Source organism: Budorcas taxicolor, chromosome 2 (assembly GCF_023091745.1).
Source record: "Budorcas taxicolor isolate Tak-1 chromosome 2, Takin1.1, whole genome shotgun sequence".
NCBI classification, from domain to species: Eukaryota; Metazoa; Chordata; class Mammalia; order Artiodactyla; family Bovidae; genus Budorcas; species Budorcas taxicolor.
The window spans coordinates 70752184-70769362 of NC_068911.1; the positions used below are offsets into that span (position 1 = coordinate 70752184).

The 17179-nt window shown below is 36.1% G+C and overlaps 1 protein-coding gene across 1 annotated transcript in view; it reads right to left on the reverse strand.

Annotated features, from left to right (window-relative positions):
• The window catches only part of UBR3 (ubiquitin protein ligase E3 component n-recognin 3), a 199405-nt gene that overhangs the window by 122929 nt on the left and 59297 nt on the right, over window positions 1-17179 (reverse strand). Inside the window, exons 6-10 of the mRNA XM_052658353.1 lie at window positions 15505-15571; window positions 9990-10120; window positions 8574-8802; window positions 929-1108; window positions 213-346 (exon numbers count right to left, since the gene is read on the reverse strand). Coding sequence (XP_052514313.1) covers window positions 213-346; window positions 929-1108; window positions 8574-8802; window positions 9990-10120; window positions 15505-15571 — 741 coding nt within the window. The remainder of the gene's footprint in view (window positions 1-212; window positions 347-928; window positions 1109-8573; window positions 8803-9989; window positions 10121-15504; window positions 15572-17179) is intronic.

Consider the following 17179-nt stretch of genomic DNA (forward strand, 5'->3'; position numbering starts at 1 on the left):
TAGAAAGATCTGATAATTCATTTACATACATCAAGTCCAACCTACCTAAGAATAATCATTACTGTCTTAGGTCAATTTTCACAGAGCTGAATTCAAAATTAAACACTGCATATTATTATATACAAGTAAACAAGTCAATGTTTCCATAAATCTTCTTCTTAAAATTATTTTAAAGGTAAATACAGAAATTAACAAAAATATTTTCAACATACCCTAACTTTACAGTGTGATAGGAGTCCCCACATTGGCTGTGCACAGGCTTCAAGTTCAGCAGCAAAGGCAGCATAGTAGGTCTGAGATTCAAACTCCACATGCTCATTTAGTTCTCGCTTATTTAAGTTCATACCTTACAAAAATTAAAACAGATATAAACCATGCCAAATGGAAACAAACACCCATACTCAAAATCAAGTAAAATACTTCCTCATACCAAACAGATTTTAATGTTCACAGATGGCATAAATGACAAAATATATACAGAAATTAATAAATTATTAAAAATAAAATAGTCTGGTCCTTTCGGAATTCTTCATAAACAAGACTTTCTTAAAAACATTTTGTGAACTATCTTTCTTATATAACATAATTGAATATATTAAATAAACTCAAAACCATTTTAATCGGTACTGGTTGAACTTTTTATGGAAGTGTTAACAATCGTTCTTATAAGAAAATTTCTAGATAAATGCTTTAAAATGCTTTTTAAAATTACACTGCTATTTTCTATATAATTGTTTGACTTTTTTCATAACTCTGATATGTTTCATGAGCACTTTATTAAATACTTACAAATATCAATTAAAATGAGACATTTCACATGTAACTGAATGATGTGCTATTTCTTTTCTTTCAATTAGGGTCTGATAGTTTACTAGTAGTAATTTTGCAAACTAAAATAAATAAATAAGAAAAAGACTGAAATTCATACCTTGAAAGAAAGATACAAAGTTCATCCATGTCACTAATAAGCCATGGTCCTCCAAAAATCTCTTAGCCACACTTTGATGAGAAAGGATATTAATAAAATCACTGACAAGAGGCCAATAAGTGTTATTCTTCAGCAATGCTTCTCCACAATTCACTACAACATGTAAACTATTTTCTTCATCTAAAACAGACAGAAACACATACACCCAGAAAAAATTAGCTTAAAAAAGATAGCCTTACCAATGATAAAGATTATATATTTTAGAATCAGAGTCACCTAAATTCAAACCCCAACCTGACATTTAATACCTATATGGCTTCAGGTATATTACATAACTCTGAATCAATTTCCTCACCTATAAAAATGGGAAAAAAACACATATATCAAGGGAATTAAATGAAACGTTAATATAACACTTAGCACATCATTATAATTATTATTACTACCTGTCAAACATATTACACGATACTGAGTTATGAAACTATAAAAAACATAAAGCCTTAAAAAAAAAAAGCCTCAAAGTTTAAACACATCATTGGAAGGAAGCGATAGGGAGGATTAGGCTTGTATAAAATCTTTAGTATTAGAAGTTATAGCATGTATGTATTAGCTCTCTTGACCTATTTCCCTATTCCAGCTTAACTGATTCACGGGACAAACAAGCCCCCCATTACCCCTGTAAAACAAATTAACACCCATAATACACAGCATGCTCAAAGTTGAGCCTATTTCAGACTACACAAGACCCAAGGTATATGCTTATCCAGAGTCTGTTTTTGTTTCTGTTCATACTAATTGTTCTGTGTATTATAACCATAAAATTTAAATCACAAGTATATAATCTGATAAAACACGAATACATAAATAGAGCTATTATAAAAACTGGATCATAAGCTTTTGAAAGACAATAAAAGTGCCTAAGAAAATCTTGGAGAAGAAAAATCGTAAGAGTACAGAAGATTTTCAAAACTCAGACTGTTTCATAAAAATTTTTATGTTCTTATTCTACTTTAAAGAAACTGAAAATGGAAATCACAAGTGCTGCTTTACAAACGTAGTATATACAAGAAGGATAAGAGAGAATTCCAGTAAAGAATACAATAACTTACAAATGCTTTGCCCAAAATGAAAAGACTGGAGAACAAACAAGCACTCTTGTGATTTCAGTTAAAATCCTCTGTTTCAGATATCTATGTATCATTTTTTACAATTCCTCACTCTAATCAACTTTCTAACTAACCACTCTATTGTCAAACTCATCAGTGAAGAGGGCTTCTACTGTACTTCATATTTTCATAAATTAAATTTAGGTTTCAGTCCATGAAATTATTTCACCCAACTCAAACTTAACAACATATGAAACAGGACCCACAACAGAATGAGAGAGGGTATAGCTGAATGAGGAAATGGAGATAAGGGAAGGTTTACAGATTACCCACACCTAAGATTTGGAAACAGTGACAGCCTTTATTTTTTGGGCTCCAAAATCACTGCAGATGGTGACTGCAGCCATGAAATTGAAAGACGCTTACTCCTTGGAAGGAGAGTTATGACCAACGTAGACAGCATATTCAAAAGCAGAGACATTACTTTGCCAACAAAGGTCCATCTAGTCAAGGCTATAGTTTTTCCAGTGGTCATGTATGGATGTGAGAGTTGGACTATAAAGAAAGCTGAGTGCTAAAGAACTGATGCTTTTGAACTGTTGTGCTGGAGTAGACTCTTGAGAGTCCCCTGGACTGCAAGGAGATCCAACTCGTCCATCCTCAAGGACATCAGTCCTGGGTGTTCATTGGAAGGACTGATGTTGAAGCTGAAACTGCAATCCTTTGGCCACCTCATGCAAAGAGCTGACTCATTAAAAAGACCCTGATGCTGGAAAAGATTGAGGGCCTGAAGGAGAGGGGGACGATAGAGGATCAGACAGCTGGATGGCAGCACCGACTCAATGGACATGAGTTTGGGTAAACTCCGGGAGTTGGTGATGGACAAGGAGGCCTGGCGTGCTGCAGTTCATGCGGTCGCGAAGAGTCGGACACGACTGAGCAAATGAACTGAACTGAAGACCAGCCATTATGAGTGACTGAGCAGTTGATTTTGATGGGACAGTGCTTAGGGACGCCGAGATTTTTTTACCTTTTATAAACATTGAGAATCACTGTTTAATTGAAATCAGAGGATGAATAAGCAAAATACAATTAATCAAAATCACTACTTTCCTGACACTGCTTTAAATACTACTGTCCTTGTGAAAAATACCTTGGAATCTACAATGAAACAAAATGACTAGAACTTCTATTTTTATCCAACTGATACTTTTCCAAATATAGATACAGAGAGAGCAGCGATTCAGTGTTAGATGATATTCAGTTCAGTTCAGTTCAGTTCAGTCGCCCAGTCGTGCCCGATTCTTTGCAACCCCATAAATTGCAGCACGCCAGGCCTCCCTATCCATCACCAACTCCCGGAGTTCACTCAGGCTCACATCCATAGAGTTAGTGATGCCATCCAGCCATCTCATCCTCTGTCGTCCCCTTCTCCTCTGTCGTCCCCTTCTCCTCCTGCCCCCAATCCCTCCCAGCATCAGAGTCTTTTCCAATGAGTCAACTCTTCACATGAGGTGGCCAAAGTACTGGAGTTTCAGCTTTAGCATCATTCCTTCCAAAGAGCACCCAGGGCTGTTCTCCTTTAGAATGGACTGGTTGGATCTCCTTGCAGTCACTCAGCAACAAATATTTACTGAGTTCCTACAGAGAGTCCAGCATTCTAGTAAGCTCTGAAAATAAAGTGGACAGTACATCAAGATTTTATACAGTCTCTTTCTCTGCTGAGATTAATATAAGAAGACACAGCATGGTAGCGCTGTAATAGAAAGAGTACAAGAAGTCCTAAGAACAAATAAAGCTGGTCTACAATTTAGGAAAAAAGAGTTTCCTGAGGAAGTGATGTTTATACTGAGATTTACAGAATGATGTAGAAATTGTGATTAGCCAAGCAAACTACACACAAGGAGGAAAGGGTATTCTAGGTAGAGGAAGCAGTATAAAAAAGATTGGAACTACTGGACAAAGAATGCAGAGGTTACGTGGCACCAGTGAGTCTAGACGGCCTTATAAATCAGCTTTAGGAGTCTGCAGTTCATGAGACGAGAATGGCAAGCCACAGAGGGGGTTTTAAGCAAGAGAGGACATGAACAGATGTTTAGTGTGGAGAGTGATTATAGAAGAGTGCTGATGACCAGTAACAGAAGGCCTAGAGATGGCAATGGCTTGAATGATGGTGCTGGCATAAAGAGCAGAGATGAAAAGAACTGGTTATTCTAATATATTTAGAAGGATTTAAATGACAGATCTGGTGATGGTCACTATATCTACAAAGAGTAAGAAATCAAAACTGACTCCTAGGTTTTAGGTTGGGCAGCTCTGTAGATGGTTAGTGTGGTGCCAAAACACCAACTTGAGCACTAACACACACAAACTTACTTGAGCACTTACACACACACACATGTAATAGGAAAAAAGCAGAACTTCATAGAGAGAGAATGAGTTTTTGGTGTTGACACTGTGTGTGTGAGGTGCTTGCAGATATCCAAAGAATATAGTTCAATAAATAATATGATATTCAAGACAGATGATCAATCTGGCATTATGAGCAACTATAGACATTCCTACAGTTATGCAACACATGGTTTAAAGTTCCATTCTACACAGACAATTTCACAGGACAAACTGTAACATTTCAGGGATATGGAAAAGTATAAGAAAGTAAAAGTATAAGGAAGGGGTCACGTACTACTAGAGGCTTTTTTCTTTCAATCTTCAGTTATTGCTGTGGCCATGTGAATACTCACTGTATCAGCTCCTACATTTACTAACAGTATAGACAAAATTTTCAAACACTGTCTAATGACAATGCATACAAAGGCTAGACGGAGGCTATTACAAACTAAAAAGCGTACAGAACTTGGGTAATATCTGTGGCTAATTCAATATATTTAAAGCTCATTCCAATACTCTTCATGTAAAAACAAGGAAAACACATGGTGTTTTTAGAAAACCAGTAAATATGTGCCATGAAATGTTACATACTTTAGAAAGAGGAAACAAAACCAGCATTGGAGCTAAAGATAGTGTTAGACTTGGCTTAGAAATAATGTAATTTGTTGCTAGAAAAAAATACATTTATATTTAAAGATCTTAGCAATGCTACTTATAGCTATTTAGCTTTTGGAATATTCAATCTGTGTAAGAACTTCCAGGACAGACTAACTGCAGTAGAAGAAAGCATACATAGAAAGCAATGAAGACTATGTAATACAATTTCAGAAAATACGGGAAAAGTAAGAAACACAGGGATAGCAAGACCAAGTGCCAAGAAACAACAACACTGACAGAATAAGCAGAAAATCATTCCACACCACACAAACAACGGAGAAGCAACAGTGTGAAATGCTAATGAAAATCAAGCAAGATAAGGTCCAGTGTTTTATCACCAGCTCCCTTATCATGTAGTCATAGAAAGGGTGACCATACAATTAATTATATAAACTGGAACACTTTTGAGAGTAAAAAAGACTGTATTAAAATTGATGTCAAAATAACAGGCATAACCTGGACCAGTTCTAGGAAAAGTAGGACACGTGGCTAACAGAGTCCTGGACAATTCTGGAGAAGCAACAGAACGATGGGAACAAACACTAGATGGAGGTGGGTTAATGAGAGACTGGAAGTTAAGGAAACAAACACAAAAACTCTCTCAGGAAAGCAGGCTAGAAAAAAAGAATGGGAGGCAGACTCATATACATCATCTTCCCAAACAGTCTTCTCTAAAACGCAAGCCATACATAATAAGCATAGCTAAACCACCTAGTCAAGAAAAAAGATTCAATTCTTTTGAAAAGAGTAGATACTTTTCATTTTTTCAAGTTTGTCAGTTTATAAATTAAAAATGCTATATTTGTGAAAAGTCCTTTTCTAATTATATAATTCTATGTATAAGAATATCATTGATACAGTTCAACGTTGACAGATACTATTTCAAAACAGAAAAAGAGTAATATACACAGTTGATGGTCAGGGAGCTGGCGTGCTGCAGTCCATGGGGTTGCAAAGAGTTGGACACGACTGAGCGACTGAACTGAACTGAATATACACAGCTAAGTATCTAATAAAGAAAAGGGCATCCTACACAAAGATAGAAAAATAATGCAAATCAGTTTTTAATATTTCCATCAAAAAGGTAAAGAAGTATACTGCTTTATGTAAATAATATATTACTCTCCCATTATATTTACAATGGGAATCAGAGTTATTGTACATAGTGAGGCAGAGTATGACTTTTGAAGTCAGACACCTAGACTGACACTCACAGCTATAAAACCATAGATCACTGACTTCTCAACTCCCTAAGCCACAGTTGCCTCATCGTTGCCTCATCTCTAAAATGGAAAAAAACAGTATCTACTCCCCAGAATTACTGATGGTTAAATTAGATAAAACATATTAAAGCACTGGGAAAGAAACCATGGTATACAGTGAGCGCTCAAAAGATGGCAGCTATCATCATTATTAGTGAGTTATTACATAGAAGGCATCATGCCTGCCTATATATTTATTGACCCCTATATAAATTTTCAGGCTATGGTACTGCACCTGAGAATAGGCAGACTATCAGTATAAAGAGAAAACAGGAGCTGGTATGCAAAAGGAGACAACAGTAGAAGGCACGTTTCAAGCATAAGATCTCCCATTCACAGAGAATGGAAAAGTCCTAAGATTAAATTTGATGCAGTTTGTTATTATTTTTTAAATTTAGCTCCAAGTGTCAACAAGTGAAGACAAAGTCCTATTAAAATTGGCCTGCCTATACTGTGGCTAAGAACAAAGATTCTGACATCAGGAGATAGAAAGTCCTTCTTGGTTCTGTCATCTACTAACTATATATTCTACGACAAATGACTCAATTTCTCTAAGCCTCAATTTACTCATCTTTAAAGTGACTCGTTGGAAAAGACTTTGATGCTGGGAGGGATTGGGGGCAGGAGGAGAAGGGGACGACAGAGGATGAGATGGCTGGATGGCATCACGGACTCGATGGACGTGAGTCTGAGTGAACTCCGGGAGTTGGTGACGGACAGCGAGGCCTGGCGTGCTGCAATTCATGGGTCGCAAAGAGTCAGACACGACTGAGTGACTGAACTGAACTGAACCGAAACTGGAAATAATAACACCAATCTAGAGAGTTGTTCCTGGAATAGGAAATGGCAATCCACTCCAGTATGTTGCCTGGATAATCCCATGGACAGAAGAGCCTGGCAGAATGCAGTCCATGGGGTCGCAGAGTCAAACAGGACTGAAAGACTGAGCATACACAGGGAGTTGTTCAGAAATTTAATTGAAACAATGTATAAATAATATTAACACAGTGCCTCAGTTCAGTTCAGTCACTCAGTTGTCACTCAGTCGTGTCCGACTCTTTGCGACCCCATGAATCGCAGCACGCCAGGCCTCCCTGTCCATCACCAACTCCCGGAGTTCACTCAGATTCAAGTCCGTCGAGTCAGTGATGCCATCCAGCCATCTCATCCTCAGTCATGCCCTTCTCCTCCTGCCCCCAATCCCTCCCAGCATCAGAGTCTTTTTCAATGAGTCAGCTCTTCGCATGAGGTGGCCAAAGTACTGGAGTTTCAGCTTTAGCATCATTCCTTCCAAAGAAATCCCAGGGTTGATCTCCTTCAGAATGGACTGGTTGGATCTCCTTGCAGTCCAAGGGACTCTCAAGAGTCTTCTCCAACACCACAGTTCAAAAGCATCAATTCTTCGGCGCTCAGCCTTCTTCACAGTCCAACTCTCACATCCATCATGACCAATGGAAAAACCATAGCCTTGACTAGACGGACCTTAGTCAGCAAAGTAATGTCTCTGCTTCTGAATATGCTATCTAGGTTGGTCCTAACTTTTCCTCCAAGGAGTGAGCGTCTTTTAATTTCATGGCTGCAATCACCATCTGCAGCGATTTTGGAGGCCAAAAAAACACAGTGCCTAGTACATAGCAAATACTCAAATAATATAAATTATTATGAGGAGGTAAAGTCAAGACAAAAGACCACAAACAAGTAAGAATGGGAGGAATCCCTAAAAATGTTATGGCAATATGAAAAGGCATAAAGCAAGAAAATTAAAGATCACACTAAAGGAACATATAAAAGGCAAGATTTATTTCAACTTTTAAATTATAAAAGTATACACATATAAAACGTCTAAAGCTGACAGTAACAAATTCATGACTGCAAAAATAGAACTATATCTAATAAGAAAATGGTTAAATAAGTTACGGTAAAGTCATATGATAGTACTATCTGCAATCATTAAAAAACATGTTCTTAATGTGTACACTTGACAGAATATTTTACAGTACATATTCTTATCTATAAAAATACTCAGCTCACAAAAAGAAATGAAACATCCCAAGATGTTAACAAGTTATTTGTGAATAACAGAACCGTATTTAAAGTTTTTCTTTAAATTTTGCTAAAAACTTTTCAAGCTTTAACAAATATGTATTATAATATTTTTAAAAGCTAAGTTTTTAAGGCTAGTTATGCAAAGTGTACTTATAAAACCAGTGAAAATAATTCTGAGTTTACCTTGTAGCTCACTTTTAATAAGGCAACTTTCCATCATGTATAACAGCACAGTGACCATAATATCCAGCAGCTGACATTCTTCTGTTACCTGTCTGGCTAGCTCTTCATTGCTGAACAACTGAACACTAATATGCACAATTCTGTTAGACATAGTGTCCGATTCGTGACTTTTCTTCAGTGTCTTCATAATGAAAGCATAATGTTGAACAAAAGTTTTTGTAAAAGCAACCTGTAAAATATTTTAAACAGGAAGAAAAAAACACAGTTTAAGTTTGCTAGCACATTTTCAACATATTATACTAGCATTTTAAAGTATAAAATGGTATAAAGTATAAAAAGCATAAAGTATAAATTATAAAGTACAAAATTTATAAAGCTAAGCTATGATTAGCTTATGACAATGTCTAAGACAACTGGAAAAGTAATTTCAATGATGGTAGTCTTACATTTGTCCCTTTTTTGAAAATTTGCAAAATAGTTTGATAGTTAAAAAAATATTCAATATGCATTTTAAATTACTAAATTTTTAAAGCAATTACAAAGATGGTTTAAAAACACAAATCTTCACTTTGCACAAAGGTATCAATTCACTAATGTCAAAGTATGTCTTTGTCCTGTGCTAACTACTTTAGCAATAAAATCTAAAGTCTCATTTGAAAATCGAGTTGTTTACACAACTAAACAATAAGTGAGTCAATGTGACTACTCCAAAAGAAATGATATTTTTTCCTATTTGATCTGAAAGCCAACCAATATTTAAGTTTTCTTTTTTGGGTACCATATACACTTCATCCATTGTTTTCTCAAGGAGACATAAACATACAAAACAGCATTATTAAAGTGTCACTCCTAAAGAGGCTTTACTTCTTAAACCATAAGAAGAGCTAAACCATGATTCACTGTCTTTTCAGACACAAGGCTGTATAACTTTGCCATAAACATAGAAGAGTAACTGGTGGGTCCACACCCTCTGAGACTAGAGACTTCACTCATCTACTTGTGTACATGAGTCAATACTATTGTGTCTTTAACAGTTATGGCCAGAAGCTACTAACTCTGTACTTTTGCCATGCTGAATCTCACAATCTAAATTCAGTTGTCCCCATTAAACATTTTCTCAAAGCATGTTGCATCTTTCTCCTTTAGAGAATTTACTACAATTTTTAACCACATATTTATTTGTGTAATTGTGCTTTTGTTTGTCCCCCAGCAATTTCTCTGGACCAAGTCTCATGCAGAAGGGTAACCCTAAGAATCCTGCTCTCTAAAAGTGCTTTGATTCAGATCTAAAATACTGTGCTTTTTGTGTAGGCCCTCTTTTGGCAACTGAGCTGAGAAATATATCAAAAAGATTTAATGTTGAAAAGGCAAAGAAAGGTGACCAAAGTTCAGAAAAGAAGGAAAAAATGTAGATACCTTATACTCTTGATCTGGAAGCATGTTGAGTAAGAAAGTCACCATCTTCTGGGGAAATTCATACTTTATTGTCCAAAACAATAGCTCTTCTAAGAAACTTTTATGTTTCAAAACATCCATTATGGATTGATCTACATAAGAAAAATAAAATTCACCCTAATGATTTAAGTTGCTCATCTCATTTAAACCTTACTATAACAACCCAGCAATCTCAAATATCTGAATATGCCTAAAAATCAAGGCTATCCTTTCAATAATTGAAATGATAATACTAACAATATCAAGTTGTTTCTATAATGTCCACAGTACAATAAAATACGTAGTCCTTATAATTCAGCATAAAGTAGTTACTAGAAAAATAATTACTTATCCTTAAACAAAAGAACCAGACATGAAACAATGAACTGGTTTCAAATTGGGAAAAGAGTATGTCAAAGCAGTATATTGTCACCCTGCTATTTTAACTTATATGCAGAGTACATCATGCAAAATGCCAGGCTGGATGAAGCACAAGCTGGAATCAAAGACTGCTGGGAGAAATATCAATAACCTCAGATATGCAGATGACACCACCTTTATGGCAGAAAACGAACAGAAACAAGAGCCTCTTGATAAAAGTGAAAGAGGAGAGTGAAAAAGCTGGCTTAAAAATCAATATTCAAAAACTAAGATGATGGCATCCAGTCCCATCACTTCGTGACAAATAGATGGGCAAACAATGGAAAACAGTGTCAGACTTAATTTTCTTGGGCTCCAAAATCACTGCAGGTGGTGACTGCAGCCATGAAATTAAAGGAAGCTTACTCCTTAGAAGAAAAGCTATGACCAACCTAGACAGCATATTAAAAAGCAGAGACATTACTTTGCCAACAAAGGTCCGTCTAGTCAAAGCTACGGTTTTTCCAGTAGTCATGTATGGATGTGAGAGTTGGACCATAAAGAAAGCTGAGAGCCGAACAATTGATACTTTTGACCTGTGGTGTTGGAGAAGACTCTTGAGAGTCCCTTGGACTGCAAGGAGATCAAACCAGTCCATCCTAAAGGAAATCAGTCCTTTAGAATATTCACTGGAAGAACTGATGCCGAAGCTGAAGTTCCAATACTTTGGCTACCTGATGCGAAGAGCTGACTCATTTGAAAAGACCCTGATGCTGGGAATGACTGAGGGCAGGAGGAGAAGGGGATGAAAGAAGAGAAAGTTGGATGGCATCACCGACTCGATGGACATGAGTTTGAGCAAGGTCCAGGAGTTGGTGATGGACGGGGACGCCTGGAGTGCTGCAGTTCATGGGGTCACAAATAGTCAGACACAACTGAGTGACTGAACTGAAGCATAAGCCCTTTATCTAAAACTTCTACTATCATTTAGAACAATTATCTTACAAGGACAATATTCATGGCACATAATTTAAATAGTAATAATTTTAAACTAAAAACATACTATTAAGGACAAACTCCAATTTTGTTTTAAAAAGCATTTATAGAATAATTTATCTATTTCTTTAAAATTATCCTTCATAAATGAAATGTTAACTTCACTAGAGAAAATATCATTAGTGCACAGCTTACTCTAATATACAAAAGCATTTACTCTCTTCTGGTAGGAACATACCAGGAAACATATAGAAAATCAGCTATGTTTACATGCACTGGACTCAGGATGTCCTCTTCAGACATACAGGAAACAGGAAATGGATGTCCATTTTGAATTAAAAGGTATTCGAAGGGGGAATAAATTATCTCCTAGAAGCCTATTTCTAAAGCCAAGTGCCACTTCTTGAGGGTTAGGCTCTCTCCTGCCTATCTCTGCCTCCTTGCCTTGCTGAATCAACAGAAAGGTCTCAACTGGTACGTGAGGAACTGAATTTTTTTAAATTTTACACTGGAGTATATTTGATTACCAATGCTGTGTTAGTTTCAAGGTGTACAGCAAAGTGTGAATTGAATGTTTTTCATACTTTAGTTCTCTTTTACCCCTCCAAACGAACTAGAAAATTCTATTAATCTTTACTAAAGCAAACTATCTTGGGATACTGCTCTGAATCATCAACTCCATATAAGGGCATTAAGTATCAACTATGGACTGGTTCAGTGCTTAAGCAAGAACTAGAGTTAGAGGAGAGATCTGAAAAACCAGTATCCCATGAATCAAAATACTCAGGTACAGCCCTAACTAATTACATGCCAAGTAGTCTTCCAGGGTAATCTTGCAGAATTTTTAATTAACCCTATCCCAATCCTATCCCCGTGCTACAGTTCTTCTATTATTGAGTAATGTGTTCATATCATAAGGTGGCTCAGTGGTAAAGAATCTGCCTGCCGATGCAGGAGACTCAACAAGAGAGGCAAGTTTGATCCCTGGGTCAGAAAGATCCTCTGGAGGAGGAAATGGCAACCCTCTCCAGTATTCTTACCTGGAAAACCCCAAAGACGGAGGAGCCTGACGGGCTACAGTCCAGGGGGTGGCAAAAGAGCCAGACACAATTTAGCGACTAAACAATAACATCATTATCTCCTCAGGTAATGAGTCTAAAAGAGTAACCTCAATATTTAATCACTCTCTTGATTTTTTTGTAAAACACTGAGTTTAATAAGACATATCAGATATAACTTTAATCCAACTTTCCATTAATAATTAACAACCACTATTTTCAGAATAACAAATTCATTAATCTAGAAACACTATAATTTAAACTATACAGAGACAAAAATATCTGCTAATCCCCCATCTAACTCCCTTTCAGTGGAGCCTTCAGTATAAGCCATATACAGAAGGACTAAACATAGAAATACAATTATACTATACAGCTTTTATTTGGAAATAAAAATTTTTTATTTTTCAAATCTCACAATTTTCTACTTGTACAACAGAAATCTCTTCCTCCTGCCACTTCCAGGATATGGCAATGATTTAAAAGAGAAATGATCAGTTTTGCAAGAAATGAGGTAAAATATATTCAAAGGTCACATTGATAGATTCAAAGTCAAAAAGTAACAAAATTAGGGGCCAAATGAATTAGGTGACAGGAATAAAAAGATTATAATTAAAAATTAGAATATAACCTACAGCACACATTGCTGAAGCCAATTTATTTCTCAAAATTCACTTGGTACTAACATGACTGAGAATTTCACTGACTACCAAAAAAATATCCCTGCCAGATAAGTGCTTCTGAAAATAATTACAAAGCTGAACAAAACTAGTACTATTTATTCTTTTTTTTTAAACTAGTAGTATTTATTCTTAAATTCATAGTTATAACTCTCTGCAAGTTTATATTAGCCAAAGAAAAGTCTGAAGCTACCATAATTGTATATCAAGTATTAAAAATTAGATATATTAACTTCGTTTTAAATAAATAAAATAATCAAATACCCCAGAAAAGCTCTGCCTTCTATTAAAATGAAAATAGCTGCTATTATGTACAATCCAATTTTTCTATCTTCAGACACAAAAGTGGGGGTGAGGGGTGAACCACAATGTCTTCACTGTTATTCTTAAAAGATACCAGTTTGCCAAGATATTTAAAGCATGTGTTACGTGTTTTATATGTTATGTTATAGAAATCTGGCTAGAAATGCTTTCATTAGTCATGTATGATTATTACCTTTAAAATCTTGATTAAACTATCATGACCTTCACAACACCTAAAACCACTTCAAGCGAAATTGTAAAACAAAATTTCTGAATTAGTATGTGGCATAAATGAATGATAGCTTTTAATTTAGACAGTAGAGTCCAGGCTCTGCAACTCACCAGCTCATCTTGACCATGTTAGCTGAAATCCTCTAGGCCTAAGCTTTTTCATCCTTAAAACTGAACTTTTGAAAATAGGCAGTGATGTGTTTGTTAGCACAGTGCCTCTCCTCTTGTCCATCATTACATATTTTATTTTCAGCTCGCTTTCAAACTGTTGAATCAAATTCTTAAAAAAACTAAACCACTCTGGACTTCAGACATTTTCAAAGGCAACAATCACTTCTTGAAAAGAGTTTCTACTAACTGAAAAAGCCATTTCTTCAATGTACATACTCAAACCAAACATGATAACTAATCAAGTCTAAAATCTCTTTACTACTTCTTACCAGTAAAGGGAAGGAAAAGACAACAATCTATCTCAAATGCAAAAAAATTCAGGTATAAAAGAAAATAAACTTCAACGTGAAATCTGCATAAAAAATGTCTTAAGCCAGAGTTTGACCAAGCTGAAGGAAAACAATGACCTCTTAACACCACGAGAGGTTATTTTCTGAACATCCCTGAAGCTTAAACTCAAGTATATGCCTAACAATCTCCTCCAACTCAGATGTATCTCAAGGACTCAGGTAAGCACATGCATAATTCTGGTTAAGTCAAAAAGCCAGGTAGCCAAATGGGTTTCTAATTTCTTTCAGGCATTACAGATTTTCTTCAGGGCCAAGAAAAAGGGGAACATGAAGCAGGCGTGCGTCCTGGACAGCAAATCAAATTTCATGCCCTCTGCTAACAGTCCATAAGTTGAATGCAGCAACGTGAGTAACTAAGAACATACTTACAAAATGAGCCTCAACTGAAACTGTCTGCTTGCTCCACCTTTCCAAGCAGTCTTAAACTTTCCAAAAGACACACTTGGCAGTAGAAAAAAGAATCTTTTCATGAAAATATTTTAACCTCTGAAGACTTTCTAACAGATCATACTAACCCAGAAAATAAGACCATGCTAAGATGTAGAAATCCATTTCAAAAATGGAGCACAGGCTACCAGCTAATAACAAGTACTCTTGAAAAGCTTTTAGGGAGGGTCAAGAAAATATAGTGATAAAGCATTTAAACTCTGGGATTTGAATTAAGGACCTACCTCTCATTAGCTGTTATGCCTAACATGCCTTCATTCCTCATTCATAAAACAGTAGTAACAATAAAACCTACTACATATGGTTACTGTGAGAATGAAATGACAGAATGCACATGCAGTGATTAGCACTATGTCTAGCATATACAAAAGTTCGATAAATATTACTAATCTATTCCCTCACTACAGGCACATCTACTTTCTCCTTTGCATCAATATATATTGAGTCCCTACTGAGCCCTTAATATGTGTTAAGTGCCATTCATTCTCATTTTCTTTCACTCTTGTTACTTCTTCTGATACATACCCACACTACTTCCCTGCGGCTCATCCTTTTTCATTCTAGAAATTGCATACCCCAGATTACAAAAAGATACAAATCAAATTTAAGCTTTATACCAAAAACGCTGGATCCAAATCAAAAGATTCAATGAGAAGACTATTTTTCTGGCTCAAATATAATATTGCTCATTTTATGAAGAAAACAATGAATAAAAATCCCAACAGTAAGGGTTTCCCTTGCTTTTGAGGTCCCCAACAACCATCCCCTATCAACTCTTTCTCCATATTGAACACATCTAATAACATAACTCTCTCTTCAAACAGCTTTGATGGCCAGCCAACCAAGTGCTCTTAGTAATTAAGCATTTTTTAACACAAGAAAAAAAACAAAATATAAATACCTTTGGTGTTACTGCTTAGTTTGACCCTCTTTCTCTTGCCCAGACCTTGACTCCCATCCTGATCCTCCTGGAGAAAAACAAAATTAGCATTATCTGTAGTCCTAGTCATGAATTTATATATTTTTTGTAAATTTAAATATGCTTATAAATTATATTAAATATAAAATACAGGTGTGCTTACATATTATTAATAATTTTACTCTTATGTATTTGCTATAATAAAATATACTTTAATACTGATAACTTTTAATTGAAATTTAATTTAAAATTAGCATTATAATTGAATATATCATGAAAATTCTTAGGATTAAAATGTAAGAATTCTTAAACTTAATCTGTGCCTCTAATGAAAGACTCTCAAATGCCGCAAAATCCCAAAATAAAAATCTTCCTAACTTATAAACAAAATATTAAATGCACAAAGAAGCTAAAGGGGAGGAGGGAAAAGATTAGCATAGGAAGGACGAGGAGAAGGAGAAGGGGGTTAAAGCAATGAATAGAGGAAAAGTTTTGAAGAGTCTAATACAAGCAAATGAGTTCAAGAGATCAAGTTCTGAAAAATAAGCACAGTATGTTAGAAGCTGGAGTTGATGGTCAAAAAAACATTAATAAAAACAAATTATTATGTGGCTCAGATGGTAAAGCATCTGCCCGCAATGCAGGAGACTGGGGTTTGATCCCTGGGTCGGGAAGATCCCTGGAGAAGGAAATGGCAACCCACTCCAGTACTCTTGCCTGGAAAATTCCATGGACTGAGGAGCCTGGTAGGCTACAGTCCATGGGGTCACAAAGAGTTGGACACAACTGAGCGACTTCACTTTCACTTTTACTAGGAAAGAAAACCCAAGAAGAAAATATATGTATTTCTGCTCACACGTGATATATCCATTCCTGAAAAAAATACCTCACATTAAAAATAACAAGGCTTATGGGGAATAGAAGAGTGAGGGACAGACCATCCACAACCTATTCTGTAACCAAGGAAGTGTATAACCAAAGATATAACAAAAGAATAATTGGTACCTGGGGAGATCATTTGGATGCCCAGGCAAACATCTTGGAGTGGTTTGAGTGTGTCTCACGGGCTGTTAACAACATACCACCACAACAGAGTGAGAAGACAGCTGGCCGAGACAACATAAAGGGAAGAGGAGCAAAGGAAGCAGCCTGCTAGCAGGGAAACCAACAGTGAAGCTAGGAATGTGCCTCTAAAGCAGGAAGCCATGGGTGCAGCTGCTCAGTTCTAATTTCCTTCAAATGCTGCTGAAAAGGTTCCTTCTCCCTTCACAGATGAGGGTGTGTTTCTCTCCAGATAAAGGACATGACTATGCCCCATTATCCCAGATCTCCTGAACTATTACATAGTTCAGGGAAGATTACACAGGAATCCAAAACTTCCATGTTATACTGACATCTTTTTCCTATTTTCCAAACATATATGAATCAACTGGTATTATAAAGACATGCGTGGTAGTATTTTGGCATACTGTCTGTTATGCTAACCAATTACACTGATGGCAGGATAGAACCATGGTACAAATTCCCAGACACTTTCTCAATTAAATCAAACCTCCAAAGCAGAAAAGCCTCAGCTTTATGCTACAGCTCAACCCACTGGTATAGTATTCTTGGCCTATATACCAAGCCTTAACTGCAAGTTTCTGACAAGTCCAGC